At 42.1% G+C, this 15,239-nt stretch overlaps 1 protein-coding gene across 1 annotated transcript in view; it reads right to left on the reverse strand.

Moving 5' to 3' along the window:
• DNAH14 (dynein axonemal heavy chain 14) overlaps positions 1-15,239 on the reverse strand; it is a 476,940-nt gene that overhangs the window by 107,017 nt on the left and 354,684 nt on the right. The window contains exons 61-64 of the mRNA XM_084624945.1: positions 14,010-14,207; positions 11,927-12,088; positions 9,790-9,981; positions 851-1,032 (exon numbers count right to left, since the gene is read on the reverse strand). Coding sequence (XP_084481071.1) covers positions 851-1,032; positions 9,790-9,981; positions 11,927-12,088; positions 14,010-14,207 — 734 coding nt within the window. The remainder of the gene's footprint in view (positions 1-850; positions 1,033-9,789; positions 9,982-11,926; positions 12,089-14,009; positions 14,208-15,239) is intronic.

Consider the following 15,239-nt stretch of genomic DNA (forward strand, 5'->3'; position numbering starts at 1 on the left):
TTTTTTAATGAGCATCATCAGCATGGAAGCATGTCCTCTGGAATGGTGGCCAAAGTATGAAGGGAAATACAAATGTTTAGCGTATGTCACGTAAATACCTTGCAATGCCAACTACAAAAGTGCCACGCAAATGCCTGTTCTCGCTTTCTGGTGACATTGTAAATAAGAAGTGGGCAGTATTATCTCCTGCAAATGTAAACAAACTTGTTTGTCTGAGCGCTTGGCTGAACAAGAACACTGAAGCTTTACATGTTTTGAGTGCAGTTATGTAACAAAAAAAAATCTACCTTTGTAAGTTGCACTTTTATGACAAAGAGATTGCACTAAAGTACATGTATGAGGTGAACTGAAAAATACTATTTCTTTTGTTTATCATTTTACAGTGCAAATATTTGTAATAAAAATATACACTTTGATTTCAATTACAACACAGAATATAATATATATGAAAATGCAGAAAAACATCCAAAATATTTAATAAATTTCAATTGGTATTTTATTGTTTAACAGTGCGATTAAACTGCGATTAATTGCGATTAATTTTTTTGAGTTAATTGCATGAGTTCACTGCGATTAATCAACAGTCCTAGAAATAATATCAGGTAACTGCACATATAAAATTATGCATTCTAAATGGGTAATTGTGCACACAATGTCTCTTATGCATCTGTATTCTATTGCACAATATTAGTGCATACACGCTCATAGATTTTACAAGGATATTTTAGTAGTCTAATTTTGAAAATTTGACCCATTGTTTGGTTTTGATATTTTGCTCCTTTGAAATGGGATATTTTATGTGGCTGTACATTGTAGCAGAGCACAATGGGAAATGTTATTAATTTCTCACCTGTTAAACAGACTTTTCTTTTTTGTGCTCTGTAATATGCTTGAAAAGGTGTCTATGAATTGCAAATAGCTATTAGGAGTGATGTAGTAGTGCCTTTTAGTTTCCTTCAAATATTTCTCAGTTGTTTTAGATGCACTTTTGTGGATTTCAACACATACCTGGGCAACCATGTTTGTTAAGTTCTGGAAGACAACATGATTTTAAATAAGTATGAAAAAGTAAAATCTTCATATTTTTGAAATTATAGTATTCATTTTTGTTTAGATTTTGGTTCATGTAACATTGTTAAATGCACAGGAAATAAATAAATAAAATGCTTATTAATTAACACTTATTATATTATTAGTAATAATAAAATAAATTAATACAATAATGATTCATATACTGGCATGCAAAGTTAATAGAAAATTAAAGTTATGTACTTGTAACCAGAATTCTTCAAGATTGATGTTGCATATCCCCACTCAGGCGATGTCCTAGCTGATGCAACTTAGGCAATGAAACCTTGTTGTAGCAGTGACGCAGAGTAATCATGTGTTCTTCCTACCCCTCTCCTCTGTTCCTGAATATTCTGAGGGTGAAGCTATAAAAGGGAGCCTGACACCCTCTGCCACCTCAACTCCTTCCACCACTTCCCCAGAGCCAAGTTTTTATTAGGACTCCAAGGAAGATAGGAAGTTGTTCAGGGAATGTGACTATGCAGAGTCTATCTCAAAGAACTCGAGTTACAGGTTACTAAACTCCATTCCTTCTTGGAGTGTCCTCTGAATATTCCCACTCACAGGATAATTTGGTAAGCAGTACCCATGAATGGTTAGTGGGACTTGGAGTTCTAACTGAATAGAGAATAAAGTAGTGCCTTACCAAACTGAGTGTCTGATCTACACAGTAGATCTAGGGAACAGTGTTTTGTAAATGTATGTATAGAGCTCCCTGTACCAGCCTTACAGATCTCAGCAACTGGAACATGTCTAAGACATGCCATAGCAGTACCTATTGCTCTGGTCCTAACCCCGGTGACGGTCTGTCCAGCACTCTTCTGTACCTCTCATGGCTCGTGTAATATGGACGATCACAGGCTCTGACGATGCCAGTGAAAAAGATGCCAGTGTTCGGAACGTGGGTGTTTCCAAGTGGTCTTACATTCATCGCTTAGTCACATCAATCGTGAACATACAGCTTGCACCACAACACCATAAACAACCAAAAGTAATGTGAAAGAGATTTAACACGAGGCACTTCAAAAATAAGCTAGTTGTGAGACTCTTCAGCAACACCTCATTGAGAGGCTCTCTGATTTACCTGACAAGATCAATGACATCTAAACACACTGGAAGGAGTTCAAGACCATTATTCAAAGGCACGTGCTGAATTGATTGGATAGTCCACTCACTGCCATAAGGATTGTTTTGATGAGAACAACAAGGAAATCACAGCACTTATTCGCTAGAAGAGAAGCGCATTTTGCACTTGGCAAAATGAACCCTCTAATCAGCAAATACTAGAGATTTATCATTGTCTTAAAGCTGTAGTTCAAAGGAAGCTGCACGACATCAAGAATCAGTGGTGACAATCAAAGGCCATGGAGATCCAGAGTTTCGCTGATCAACATGACATGAGAAGCTTTTTTCAAGCAACAAGAGCCATCTACGTTCAAATGGCACAATCCCTCTGCAATCCCAGGCAACTCCACCCTTCTTAAGGGCAATGGCCTTCAAGCAATGTTAGAAGGAACATTTTGAGACTCTACTGAACCGTGAATCTGAAGTCTCAGGTGCCACCATTGAGTGCATTCCTCAGCATCCAGTAATAGAACCTCTTGCCACGCCCTATCTTCTGAGGAAATCTGGCAAGCCATCACGCACACACTGAGGTTGACTTGCAATCCATCCTAGATCTCTTCTCAGGAGCCTATCATAGTTTGGGACTGTCCCTCAAGAATGGGAAGACTGAAGTCCTCTACCATCCTGCCTCCGCATTAGTTGCCCCCCTTCTCCCACAAATTGTCACCGGTGGTGAACCCCTGGAAAGTTGAGCGTTTCCTTACCTTGGTAGCCACCTTTCTCAGACAGCCAATCTCAATGTGGAGATTGAACATAGCATCCATTGTGCCAGTGTGTCCTTTGGAAAGTTGCTCCGTTGTGTCTTTACTGACAGAGATCTGCAAATGGAAACTAAGATCCTGGTCTACAATACAGTAGTCATCCCTTCTCTTCTTTATCAGTGCAAGACATGAATGACGTACTGAAGCCTTCTTAAGCATCTGGAGTGGTACCAACAGAGCTGCCTTTGGAAGATTCTCCATATCAGATGGGAAGACCATCGCAACATCACCATGTTGAGGTGAAATTATGAATAGGGTTCCACGTCTGTCACGGAGGTCATGGAAGTCATGGATTCTGTAACTTTCTGCGACCTCTGTGACTTCTGCAGCTGCCAGTGTGGCGGACCCTAAGGCTGCCCAGGGCCAGGTGGTCAGGTGGCCCCAGGGACAGCCACACTGGCCACTGCTCAGGTGGCCCCAGGCAGTTGGTCCCAGGGACCGCCTGAGCAGCAACTGGTGCAGCTGGCCCTGGGGACTGCCTGAGCAGTGGTCCCGGGGGCAGCCCAGCAGCACCAGCAGGTGAGCAACCCCTGGCAGTAGTCGCAGGGGTGGGTCAGTGGCTCCGGGGGCAGGTGCTATTTGATGGCCCCTGGCAGCTGGTGCCGCTCCCTCCCCCCGAACAGCAGCCCTCCCCAGCTAAGATTTAGTTAGTGGTATTTATAGTACAAGTCACACACAGGTCACAGGCCATGAATTTTTGTTTATTGCCCATGACTTGTCCATGATGTTTACTAAAAATATCCATGACTAAATCAAACCCTTAATTATGAAACATCAACTTAACTGGGCTGGTCATTGCGTGTGGATGGCTGAAACTCATCTTCTGAAGTAAGTCCTCTTTTCTCAACTTAGTGGTGGTAAGAGGATCCATGCAGGACAGAGGAAAAGCTACAAGGACACCCTGAAAGTATATTTTAAGAAGGGAGGCATTGCATGAATTGGGAAGAGCTGGCTGGCAATAGACTGCAATGTTGTCACATCATACATCCAGCCTCAGCCCATTCTGAAGAGAATCGCCTTCCTCAAGAGGCTGAGAAACAGCAGAGGAGGAAGGAAAGGTACAGCATCCTGGCCAGAAATTGCGCTCTTTCCAAGCAACCACCTGTTACATGTAAAGTACAAATTGGACTCCTTGGCCATCTTAAGTCTCACCAATGACTTTTCCCCTGGCAGACATCATCCTCGTATCAAGGGATAGCCGACGACGGCCTAACCCCATCATGGGGAGGAATGGATGCTATCTTTAACATTTTTCCATACACTGTCTAACCCATCTAGATAATGATTGTGAACAGGTAATGTGACTTTTATGGTTGTAACATGAAATAAAGAGATTGGGAGACTTACAAAATTGCTTAGCCCTATTAAGATAGTAAGCTAAAGCAGGGGTTCTCAACCTTTTTCTTTCTGAGGCCCCCTCAACATGCTATAAAAACTCCACAGCCTACCTGTGGCACAATTGGTTTTCTGCATATAAAAGCCAGGGCCGGCATTAGGGGGTAGCAAGCAGGGCAATTGCCTGGGCCTCATGCCAAATGGGCCTCCGTGAAGCTAAACTGCTCAGGCTTTGGCTTCAGCCCCGGCCAGTTGGGCTCAAGGCCTCAGGCTTCAGCCCCATGCGGTGGGGCTTCAGTTTTCTGACCTTGGCCCCAGCAAGGCTAATGCTGGCCCGGCTTGGCAGACCCCCTGAAACCTGCTCATGGGCCCCCCAGGGACTCCAGACTCCTGGTTGAGAACCCACTGAGCTAAAGCACTCTTAGTGTCTAAAAGTATACATCTTTGACTCTTATTTAAGCTTGAAGTCTAGGGAAGTGTGACACAGATGCCCATTGGTGCCAACTGGCAAAGGGTTCACTATACTTTAAGAGCAACTCCTGCCTCACACCTGACAAACTCACTACACCAAATACACTGCTTTCATGGTAAGGGTAACAGGTGAGGTTTCTACCAAATACTTGCAACTTATTGATACTCCTAATCATTGTAAAATGTGCATACAGGTAATATTTAAGGAATAATGTATCTATTTATTGAAAATTAAGCCCCTATGGCTTGGAGTGAAAGTGAGTCACCAAGCACTAATATGTCTCTGTGATGGCCCATTCAAGTGGGAGGGAGCTGTAACCCCTCCTTGGCTAGCTGATTAGGTAATATATTACTCAATTGTCTATTTTTGCACCAACCCAATTCTTGTGTCATCTGATATCTCTATCAGAGATATTTTTATGATTTCTTCCAGGTCACCGATATAAGTGTTAAACAGTATATGGCAAAGAACAGACTCTTTCAGGACCCCTGGAACTACACCACCTACTCAAAGATGATTCCTCATTTACAATAAAATTTTTCCCCAACTACAGAACAGAAATATTTATTGAATACTCCTACCTTTTTGCATTATTATTGATAATTCTACCATTTCCATCTAATAATGGACCAATACCATTCTCGGGATTCTTTTTATTCCTAATTATTAAAAAACCTCCTCTGTCTTTAACTCTACTGGCCATAGATTTTTCCTTGTGTCCCACTGAGTCTCTTTTTACAGGCTTGCCTCCAGAATGTTTGGGGAAGTGGGAGAGAGGACTGGAGGAAAGCCTGAGCAGTCTAAGGATACAAGTATACTGCAATCTGAGGTGTGACTGCAGTATGGATAGACATCATAGAATCATAGAATATCAGGGTTGGAAGGGACCCCAGAAGGTCATCTAGTCCAACCCCCGCCTCGAAGCAGGACCAATTCCCAGTTAAATCATCCCAGCCAGGGCTTTGTCAAGCCTGACCTTAAAAACCTCTAAGGAAGGAGATTCTACCACCTCCCTAGGTAACGCATTCCAGTGTTTCACCACCCTCCTAGTGAAAAAGTTTTTCCTAATATCCAATCTAAACCTCCCCCACTGCAACTTGAGACCATTACTCCTCGTTCTGTCATCTGCTACCATTGAGAACAGTCTAGAGCCATCCTCTTTGGAACCCCCTTTCAGGTAGTTGAAAGCAGCTATCAAATCCCCCCTCATTCTTCTCTTCTGCAGGCTAAACAATCCCAGCTCTCTCAGCCTCTCCTCATAAGTCATGTATTCTAGACCCCTAATCATTTTTGTTGCCCTTCGCTGGACTCTCTCCAATTTATCCACATCCTTCTTGTAGTGTGGGGCCCAAAACTGGACACAGTACTCCAGATGAGGCCTCACCAATGTCGAATAGAGGGGAACAATCATGTCCCTCGATCTGCTCGCTATGCCCCTACTTATACATCCCAAAATGCCATTGGCCTTCTTGGCAACAAGGGCACACTGCTGACTCATATCCAGCTTCTCGTCCACTGTCACCCCTAGGTCCTTTTCCGCAGAACTGCTGCCTAGCCATTCGGCCCCTAGTCTGTAGCAGTGCATTGGGTTCTTCCGTCCTAAGTGTCCTTATTGAACCTCATCAGATTTCTTTTGGCCCAATCCTCCAATTTGTCTAGGTCCTTCTGTATCCTATCCCTCCCCTCCAGCGTATCTACCACTCCTCCCAGTTTAGTATCATCCGCAAATTTGCTGAGAGTGCAATCTACACCATCCTCCAGATCATTTATGAAGATATTGAACAAAACCGGCCCCAGGACCGACCCCTGGGGCACTCCACTTGACACCGGCTGCCAACTAGACATGGAGCCATTGATCACTACCCGTTGAGCCCGACAATCTAGCCAGCTTTCTACCCACCTTATAGTGCATTCATCCAGCCCATACTTCCTTAACTTGCTGACAAGAATACTGTGGGAGACCGTGTCAAAAGCTTTGCTAAAGTCAAGAAACAATACATCCACTGCTTTCCCTTCATCCACAGAACCAGTAATCTCATCATAAAAGGCGATTAGATTAGTCAGGCATGACCTTCCCTTGGTGAATCCATGCTGGTTTATCCTGATCACTTTCCTCTCATGCAAGTGCTTCAGGATTGATTCTTTGAGGACCTGCTCCATGATTTTTCCAGGGACTGAGGTGAGGCTGACTGGCCTGTAGTTCCCAGGATCCTCCTTCTTCCCTTTTTTAAAGATTGGCACTACATTAGTCTTTTTCCAGTCATCCAGGACTTCCCCCGTTCGCCATGAGTTTTCAAAGATAATGGCCAATGGCTCTGCAATCACAGCCGCCAATTCCTTCAGCACTCTCGGATGCAACTCGTCCGGCCCCATGGACTTGTGCACGTCCAGCTTTTCTAAATAGTCCCTAACCACCTCTATCTCCACAGAGGGCTGGCCATCTCTTCCCCATTTTGTGATGCCCAGCGCAGCAGTCTGGGAGCTGACCTTGTTAGTGAAGACAGAGGCAAAAAAAGCATTGAGTACATTAGCTTTTTCCACATCCTCTGTCACTAGGTTGCCTCCCTCATTCAGTAAGGGGCCCACACTTTCCTTGGCTTTCTTCTTGTTGCCAACATACCTGAAGAAACCCTTCTTGTTACTCTTGACATCTCTTGCTAGCTGCAGCTCCAGGTGCGATTCGGCCCTCCTGATATCATTCCTACATGCCCGAGCAATATTTTTATACTCTTCCCTGGTCATATGTCCAACCTTCCACTTCTTGTAAGCTTCTTTTTTATGTTTAAGATCCGCTAGGATTTCACCATTAAGCCAAGCTGGTCGCCTGCCATATTTACTATTCTTTCGACTCATCGGGATGGTTTGTCCCTGTAACCTCAACAGGGATTCCTTGAAATACAGCCAGCTCTCATGGACTCCTTTCCCCTTCATGTTAGTCCCCCAGGGGATCCTGGCCATCCGTTCCCTGAGGGAGTCGAAGTCTGCTTTCCTGAAGTCCAGGGTCCGTATCCTGCTGCTTATCTTTCTTCTCTGCGTCAGGATCCTGAACTCAACCAACTCATGGTCACTGCCTCCCAGATTCCCATCCACTTTTGCTTCCCCCACTAATTCTACCCGGTTTGTGAGCAGCAGGTCAAGAAAAGCTCCCCCCCCAGTTGGCTCCTCTAGCACTTGTGCCAGGAAATTGTCCCCTACGCTTTCCAAAAACTTCCTGGATTGTCTATGCACTGCTGTATTGCTCTCCCAGCAGATATCAGGAAAATTAAAGTCACCCATGAGAATCAGGGCATGCGATCTAGTAGCTTCCGTGAGCTGCCGGAAGAAAGCCTCATCTACCTCATCCCCCTGGTCCCGTGGTCTATAGCAGACTCCTACCACTACATACCTATGGCAGCTAAAAATAATAGTGTAGATGGGGCAGCATGGGCTTCAAGGAGGACTAGCCACATGATATACACCCAGGGTCTCCAGTGTGCTTGTACAGCTTGCACTGATGCCTGTGCCACTGCATCTACACTGATACTTTTAGTCATGGTAGTGTGGGCAAAGCCAGAGTAGGTTTATCCATGCTGCTCTCACACCTTGGATTGCAGCGCAGACATACCCTCAGGGGCACTGCTATAAGAAGGTTCCACCATTTACACTGCACCAGTTAGGATGTCCCATGAGTGGGAATATGCGAAGGATACTTGAATAAGAATTTCAGCTCTTGTTGCCAAGTGAAAACCTGTACAGTTTTATTACAGATGAAGACACTGAACAATACAAAGGGTCAAATTGTGTCTTCAGTTATAATTAAGGCTGCAATTTAGACACGGAGGTCACAAAGTCACAGAATCTGTGACTTCCAAAGACCTTTGTGACTTCAGCCAGCACCGGATGAGAGCTGCAGGGTCCCCTGCTGCCTGTGGAGGCAGGGAGCTGTGAGGTGCCCCTGCTGCTCCCGGATGCTGCGGGCAGCAGGGGAACCCCCACTGTTCCCTACTGTCCCAGGTGGCAGGGGGGACCCTCGCTGCTTCCAGCTGCCACGGACAGCAGGAGGGACCCCCGGAGCTCCCGGTGGCCAAAGGCATCCCAACCACCGTGGGATGCAGTGGGGGACTCCTGCAGCTCAGAGCTGCCAGCAGAGGGGGAATAAGGAGCTCCGAGCCCCTACAGGTGGTGGGGGCCCCTGGAGCTCCCAGCCCACCCCCAGCTGCCCAGGCTCCCCATTTTGTCACGGATATTTTTAGTAAAAGTCAGGGACAGGTCATAGACAGTAATAAAGAATTCATGGAAGCCCGTGACCTGTCCCTGACTTTTACTAAAAATATCCGTGACAAAATCTTAGCCTTAGTTATAATGGTAAAAACAAAGCCAATAGATTTGCACCAATGTAAATGAGGGAAGACTCTGACCCTTCATGTCTGACAATCAGGCCCTGTAAAAATATGTAAACGTATGCACTGAGAATGGCAAAATTTTCCTAGTCACTGTTTTTGCAAAAAATGAAAACTCACTTCACATCAATTATAGCTTGGTTAAATTTTCCTTTAATGAAAAGCAGGTTTCTATAGTAAAACAGCTTTTGTAAAATTCGCCATAAGCCAAGCCAAAAATTGTATATCACCATGGAAGTGGGAAAAATAATTGTATTCATTTTTGCAATGTAGAAATAATTTTATTTTATACCATCCTGACAACTGGTTTTTCTACTGCTCCCTGCTCTTGCACTTCAGCATGCAGGTCTCACTTTATATCAAATTGGTGTTTTAACAATGTTCTGACATACATTCTATGGGCCTGATTCTTTTCTCAGTTATACTAGTTTTATACCAGTATAACCCTATTGGCTTCAATAAAATTATTCCTGATTTGCACTCATGTAACAAGTGCAAAAATCAGGTCCAGACCTACATTACCATTTAAATCTCTGCTGAATTTGGCTCTGCAATTTCCATGTTGTCTGAATCTGGTATCAAATGCGCAATAAATGAAAAAGTGTTTAACTACAGTTTAAAAAAAAGGTAAGTTCTATTATTACGTTACCTCACTGTCATCACAAATGTCTTCATGGCTAAAGTAGCTTTTTGCAACATGCAGGAGAGCTTCTTCAGGCCAGTTGTCGTACCAGTCAACGGTAGAGCAATTAACAATGGCAGGATATGTCCGACAAAGGTGACGGAAGTTAAGTTCTGCAGGACTTGTCGCCAAAACAATATGAAGCTTGCTACGTACTCTCTGAAATAAAGATTTAATTTTGGCAGGGGGAATTACAGTTAAATATCTCTTTTTCCCAAACCTGTTTGCTGGCTGGAATTATTTAATTTAAAAAATTATGTTAAGATTACTACTTTTTACTAATGTAATGCTTTGTTTTTTAAGTTACAACAATACTGTACTAATACATGATCAACAATGTAAAAATGTACCTAATCATTTTTAAGTCACGCATTTAAGACTATAAAAACCACAGTACAAAATATTAAAATACCTAAAAGAAAAGGCAGACGGCTCAAATACTTAGCGAATTTGCTATCTCATAATATCCTTGATCTTGCAGTCCATACCCATCCTTAATTCTTAGAGTAAATGGGAGTTACACAGTCATATGGACTTTAGAATCAGACCCCAGTTGTAATGGAAATTTGTTGACATACTGTGACACCCAGTACTCCATCTTCACCACGTTAATATGGTTATGATGTATTTTGTACGAAGTGTGCCTTGTGATGTATCATTTGGAAACTCATAATCTGCTGAACACCACTGTCCTGTTAAGATGTGTGTAACAACACTGTGTGTAAAGCTGTGAGATTTTAATGTATGATTATTACTGGAATATGCTGTTATTCTAGGTAACACCCACAAACCAATTTCTCAGAGACAAAGACACATTGGCATGCCAGCAAAGTGCTAAAGCACCATTACCTACTTAATTGGCTATTCACCAGCAGGGCGGGAAGGTATAGACAAAGAATTTACATTTCCTCCCAGAAACTTTTCAAATCTCACATACATGGGAGACTGTTTGTCTGTACTCCAGTGGTAAAAATCCTCAAAGAGGGGAGTGGGATATAAGAATGGGAGACAGTGACCTCCACTTCACCACTTCCCCTCCATCTCTATTGACGGCAACTACATTGCTTGAAAGACAAAAGAAGCATCATTGAACTGGGGGACTGGTCCTGGCCTGGAGGTTTTCAAGCCAGCACAGACTGCTGTAAGCTTTTGGTGACAAAAACTTCTTTTTGCTTTTAAACCTATTACCCTTGATAAAGTTTAGGTATTAGCTTGTGTGTTTATCTTTTTATTTCTTTTGAACTAATTCTGATTTTTAAGCCTTATCACTTGTAATCACTTAAAAAACATCTTTCGCTAGTTAATAAACTTGTTTTGGCTGAAGTGCTTGAGAATCTCTACTTAGGTCAACAAGTCTGGTACATAAACATTACCCAGTGTTGGAATGTTGCACTATCTTTGATCTTATACTGTCCAGAGGGCTATTGAACAGTATAAAACACACATTTCTGGTGCATAAGGCTGGGACTGGGAATATGTGGGTGTCGCCTTTTATGTAATTCATGAATGGCTGGGCATAGCATTCATGTATTCAGCTGGGAGTGACTTTACATGCTGGTGGCTGTGAGTAAGCAGAGCCAGGAGGGGTTGCTGTTCACCAGCAAAGCAGTGTAAAAAGCATTTCAGGTTGGACAGCTAAGGGGACACAGCAGTCCATCAATGCAGACTGTACCCTGTGGAATGTCACACATTCCATCTCTTTAGTCTTCTTTTTATGAAGAAGAAAAAACATTTCAGCAAATCAAATACTTAAGTAAGCATCCTAGATGGTTGAATGTAAAAACAAAGGGTGAAATATGATGCAAAATATAAATTTTAAAATTCAAAACTACCACTATTAAAAAAATTATATGTAATAATATAAACGTGGCAAAATTTTCAAAACTTTGACGTGACTAAGTTGCATTTTCAAAAGTGATTTAAGTGCCTCAGTAACTTTTGAGTTAGGTAGGCATTTTTGAAATGGCCTTAGATACAGCTACCTACTCCTGCTCACACTGATGACAATGGCAAAACTATTGTTCAACTAAAACAGGGTCTAGCCCTTGGACATTTTGATAAAAAAGTTTCAAATTCTCTAAAATTAATGTATTTGAAATAGTACCTGCATGAAGAATGAAAGAATAGCTTCTCTGCTGTTAGAGTAGTTAGCCTTTTCGGCAACAGCTGTAAGCTTCACGACAATACCTTCCAACTCTTCCTTATCAAATAAATCAAGCTCTTCTCCAGAATTCAGAATGCAGCTCAAATGTTCTAAAAAAGAATCCTAGGGTAAAGAACAACGATTAGTAATCCCTGCAAAACTTGTTACTTATTTTCTTTTAAAACTAATATAACATAAAGCATTTTTTAGGGCTGAAGGCTTATCACAGTGGTAAAAATACAGCTCACTTCATCAGATGCATTCAGTGGAAATTTCATCCGATGAAGTGAGCTGAAGCTCACGAAAGCTTGTGCTCAAATAAATTTGTTAGTCTCTAAGGTGTCACAAGTACTCCTTTTCTTTTTGCGGATACAGACTAACACGGCTGCTACTCTGAAACCTAAAAATATCACAGATACTGTGATTTTTCTGTTTATCTGTCACTTTTCTTTATGTCTGTAATTTTAATAAAGATGAGTTTCCCAAACAGTGGATCGCAAACCAGTAGGTTGCAGGGAGGTTCTAAATGAGTCACTGGCTGGTGTGCAGAAGAGGCCAGGGAGGGGGAGGAGTTGAAGAGTGAATATGACCCACAGTATTCCATATCCTGGGCCCAGCTCCACACTCCAGGTAATGTGACCTGGCATAAAGGGTTGCAGTGCTGCCAGGCCAAATTTCTTTGAGTGGCATTAAAATCTGTCAGGGTCACAGGACTACTCACTCAGATTTGGCTCAGCCGCATTTCTGTCATGACAGAGGGATGGCCAGGCCAAACCTGACTGGCGCTGTAACTGTGTGTGTCAGGTTGCAATGCTTGGACTGGGGAGCCAGGCCCAGTCCTATGGGACAGGAGTCACCACAGTGGGATGTGTATAGGACAGACTCCAGCTTTTCCGAACCCACCCTAGGGTCTCCCCTCTGCCCTGGGCTGGGATTAAGTTTGCAGTGCTGGGGCAGAGGAAGCTGCAGTGGGTGGTCGGTGCCCCTTCTGCAGGGCAAGAAGGAGGGGGCAGTAGTGGAGGGATTTATGTAAACTATATTTAAAGAGGTATAGCTAACTTTTCATATCTGTGACTTTACACACCATTGCCCCCTAAACACACGACTTTTACTAAATTTACCAAGACTGCTCTGTGGTTTTTGATAAAAAATGAAGTGACAAATTTCTAGCCCTAAGAATTACTGTATTTGGATTAAATTAGGATGGATGGACCAGTTTAGAAAAAGAGGAATTAACCCAAATCTTTCCCTGCAACTCAAATGAAACCTGAAACTTCTCTAAGTGAAAAAACTGATTAACTTTACATTATCTATTAATTTTCATATGCTTTCTCATCCTGCTTTTTTGGCTAAAACTGGAAAAAGAAATCCCACAAAAGAGGCCATTTTCTTATCGTCTCTGATCCCATTAACAAAAATGCTGAAATTTTATATGAAGATCTACTCTTGTCAGGTTTCCAGTTCAGTTGTCCGAGCAAAGAGATTCGCTCTGCACAGGCACCAGAACAAAGTATTGAAAAATTCCCAACTACTGATAGCACCAAATATTAGGTTTTTGTCTTCATTAAGCACATATATATAATATACACAAATACAAAAAATATAGACAATGATGCATGTAGGTACATCATGAAATCCATGGCCACAAGTGCCTTTTGTAGCATAAAGTCAAATACCTCGTTCTTTCAACTATGGGTGAACTGTGAATATATCTTGGTAACTAATCAACTTATTGAAATGTATGATCGCTTTTAAATGTTTCATTTCCTTCTTTCTGTTCAAATTGGTGCCTATTTTTTCACATCAGTGTGAAATAAGACGTTTCTCACTATATAGCAATACTGCACTACTGAAGTCAATGGGAGTTTTGCTATTGACTTTAAAAGGAAGCAGGACCAAACTTTTAAAGAGCCCAATTTTCAGCCCATGGTCTCCATTTGTTTGTACAAAACGTATTTGTACCCGCACAATGGTACAACTCTAAAACAAGCATGTATGCAAGTACTCTAACTTTAGCAAAAACATCATGGAAGAAAGCATTTACCTGAACTATATCTGAATCAGTGATGAGCAAAACAGTGTTCTGGCCCTCCAGCCCTGTTTGTCTATAGACTCTTTTCAGGTCCTCTCTGAAATCTGTGTAGTTGTAATTGTGGGTAACAGACAATCTAAAGAGGCTACAGTTTGATAAGTAACAGGCTAGGGTTGCACAGGTTATTTTCCCATTTCCATCCAGGCCAACCTGCAGAAAGATATAATTTATTTATTTATTTATTTAGTTATATATACACACACAAACACATGCAGATGGTTTGAGAATCCCTTCACTATACAATAGATTGAGAGGAAAACATATAAAATGAAATAACTGTACAAATACAGATATTAGAGAGACAAGGAAGATGAGGTAATATCTTTTATTGGTGAGAAAAGTTGGTCCAATAAAAGATATTACTGCATCTGCCGGGTCTCTCTCCTGGAACAATTATGGCTACAACAACACTGCATACAACTACACAGATAACTATCAAGTCAGCGGACAGTTGCTGCAGCAGTTCTGCAACTTGTGTATGTAGCTTTGGAAGGTAGTATGCAGATGTTTCCACTTTTTCTGTGCACCAGTTTACTGGCTTCAGTTAGAGTACTGAGATGACATAAATGCTATGCAGCAGGATTTGACAAATATTTAAACATCTTTATACAATTCCATTCACTTGAGGCAATTTTTATTCATTATTAATAACATTTACCCCTTGTAAAGGGATTTCAACACTCTTTAGAACAGAAGATAAATATTGTTAACTTCATTTTACAGATAGAAACACTGAGGCACAGAAAGGTTAAGCTGTCTGTCCATGGTCATAAAATGAGTCACTGGTATAGCCAAAAATAGAACCTAGATCTTTTAACTTCCAGGTTCTTGCCATTGATACTAAACCATCTTGCCTTCTAAATTATCATCAGATATTGTAGTACAGAGTAGGCAAGTGTATTTAGAACTAGATTCATAAAAGGACTTAGGTGCCTAACTGCCACTTCAGGTCCCTAAATCACAGAATCAAACCACTGGTTACCTGCCCCTGAACCCTGTAGGTACCTAAAAATCACTCTATGCCTATTTTTTTGCAGTAAGAGTTCCCTAAACAGCAATGTCTCTGCTTCTGAACATGTGCACTGAAGGTTCATGCCAGGTATCTGTATGCCTATGACAATTTACATCATCCATACTGGCCCTTATGTCTGTCATTATTTGGAGAGGTTGACTACATCATGA

The sequence above is a fragment of the Lepidochelys olivacea genome, assembly GCF_965140295.1.
Source record: "Lepidochelys olivacea isolate rLepOli2 genome assembly, chromosome: 3".
Taxonomy (NCBI): domain Eukaryota; kingdom Metazoa; phylum Chordata; order Testudines; family Cheloniidae; genus Lepidochelys; species Lepidochelys olivacea.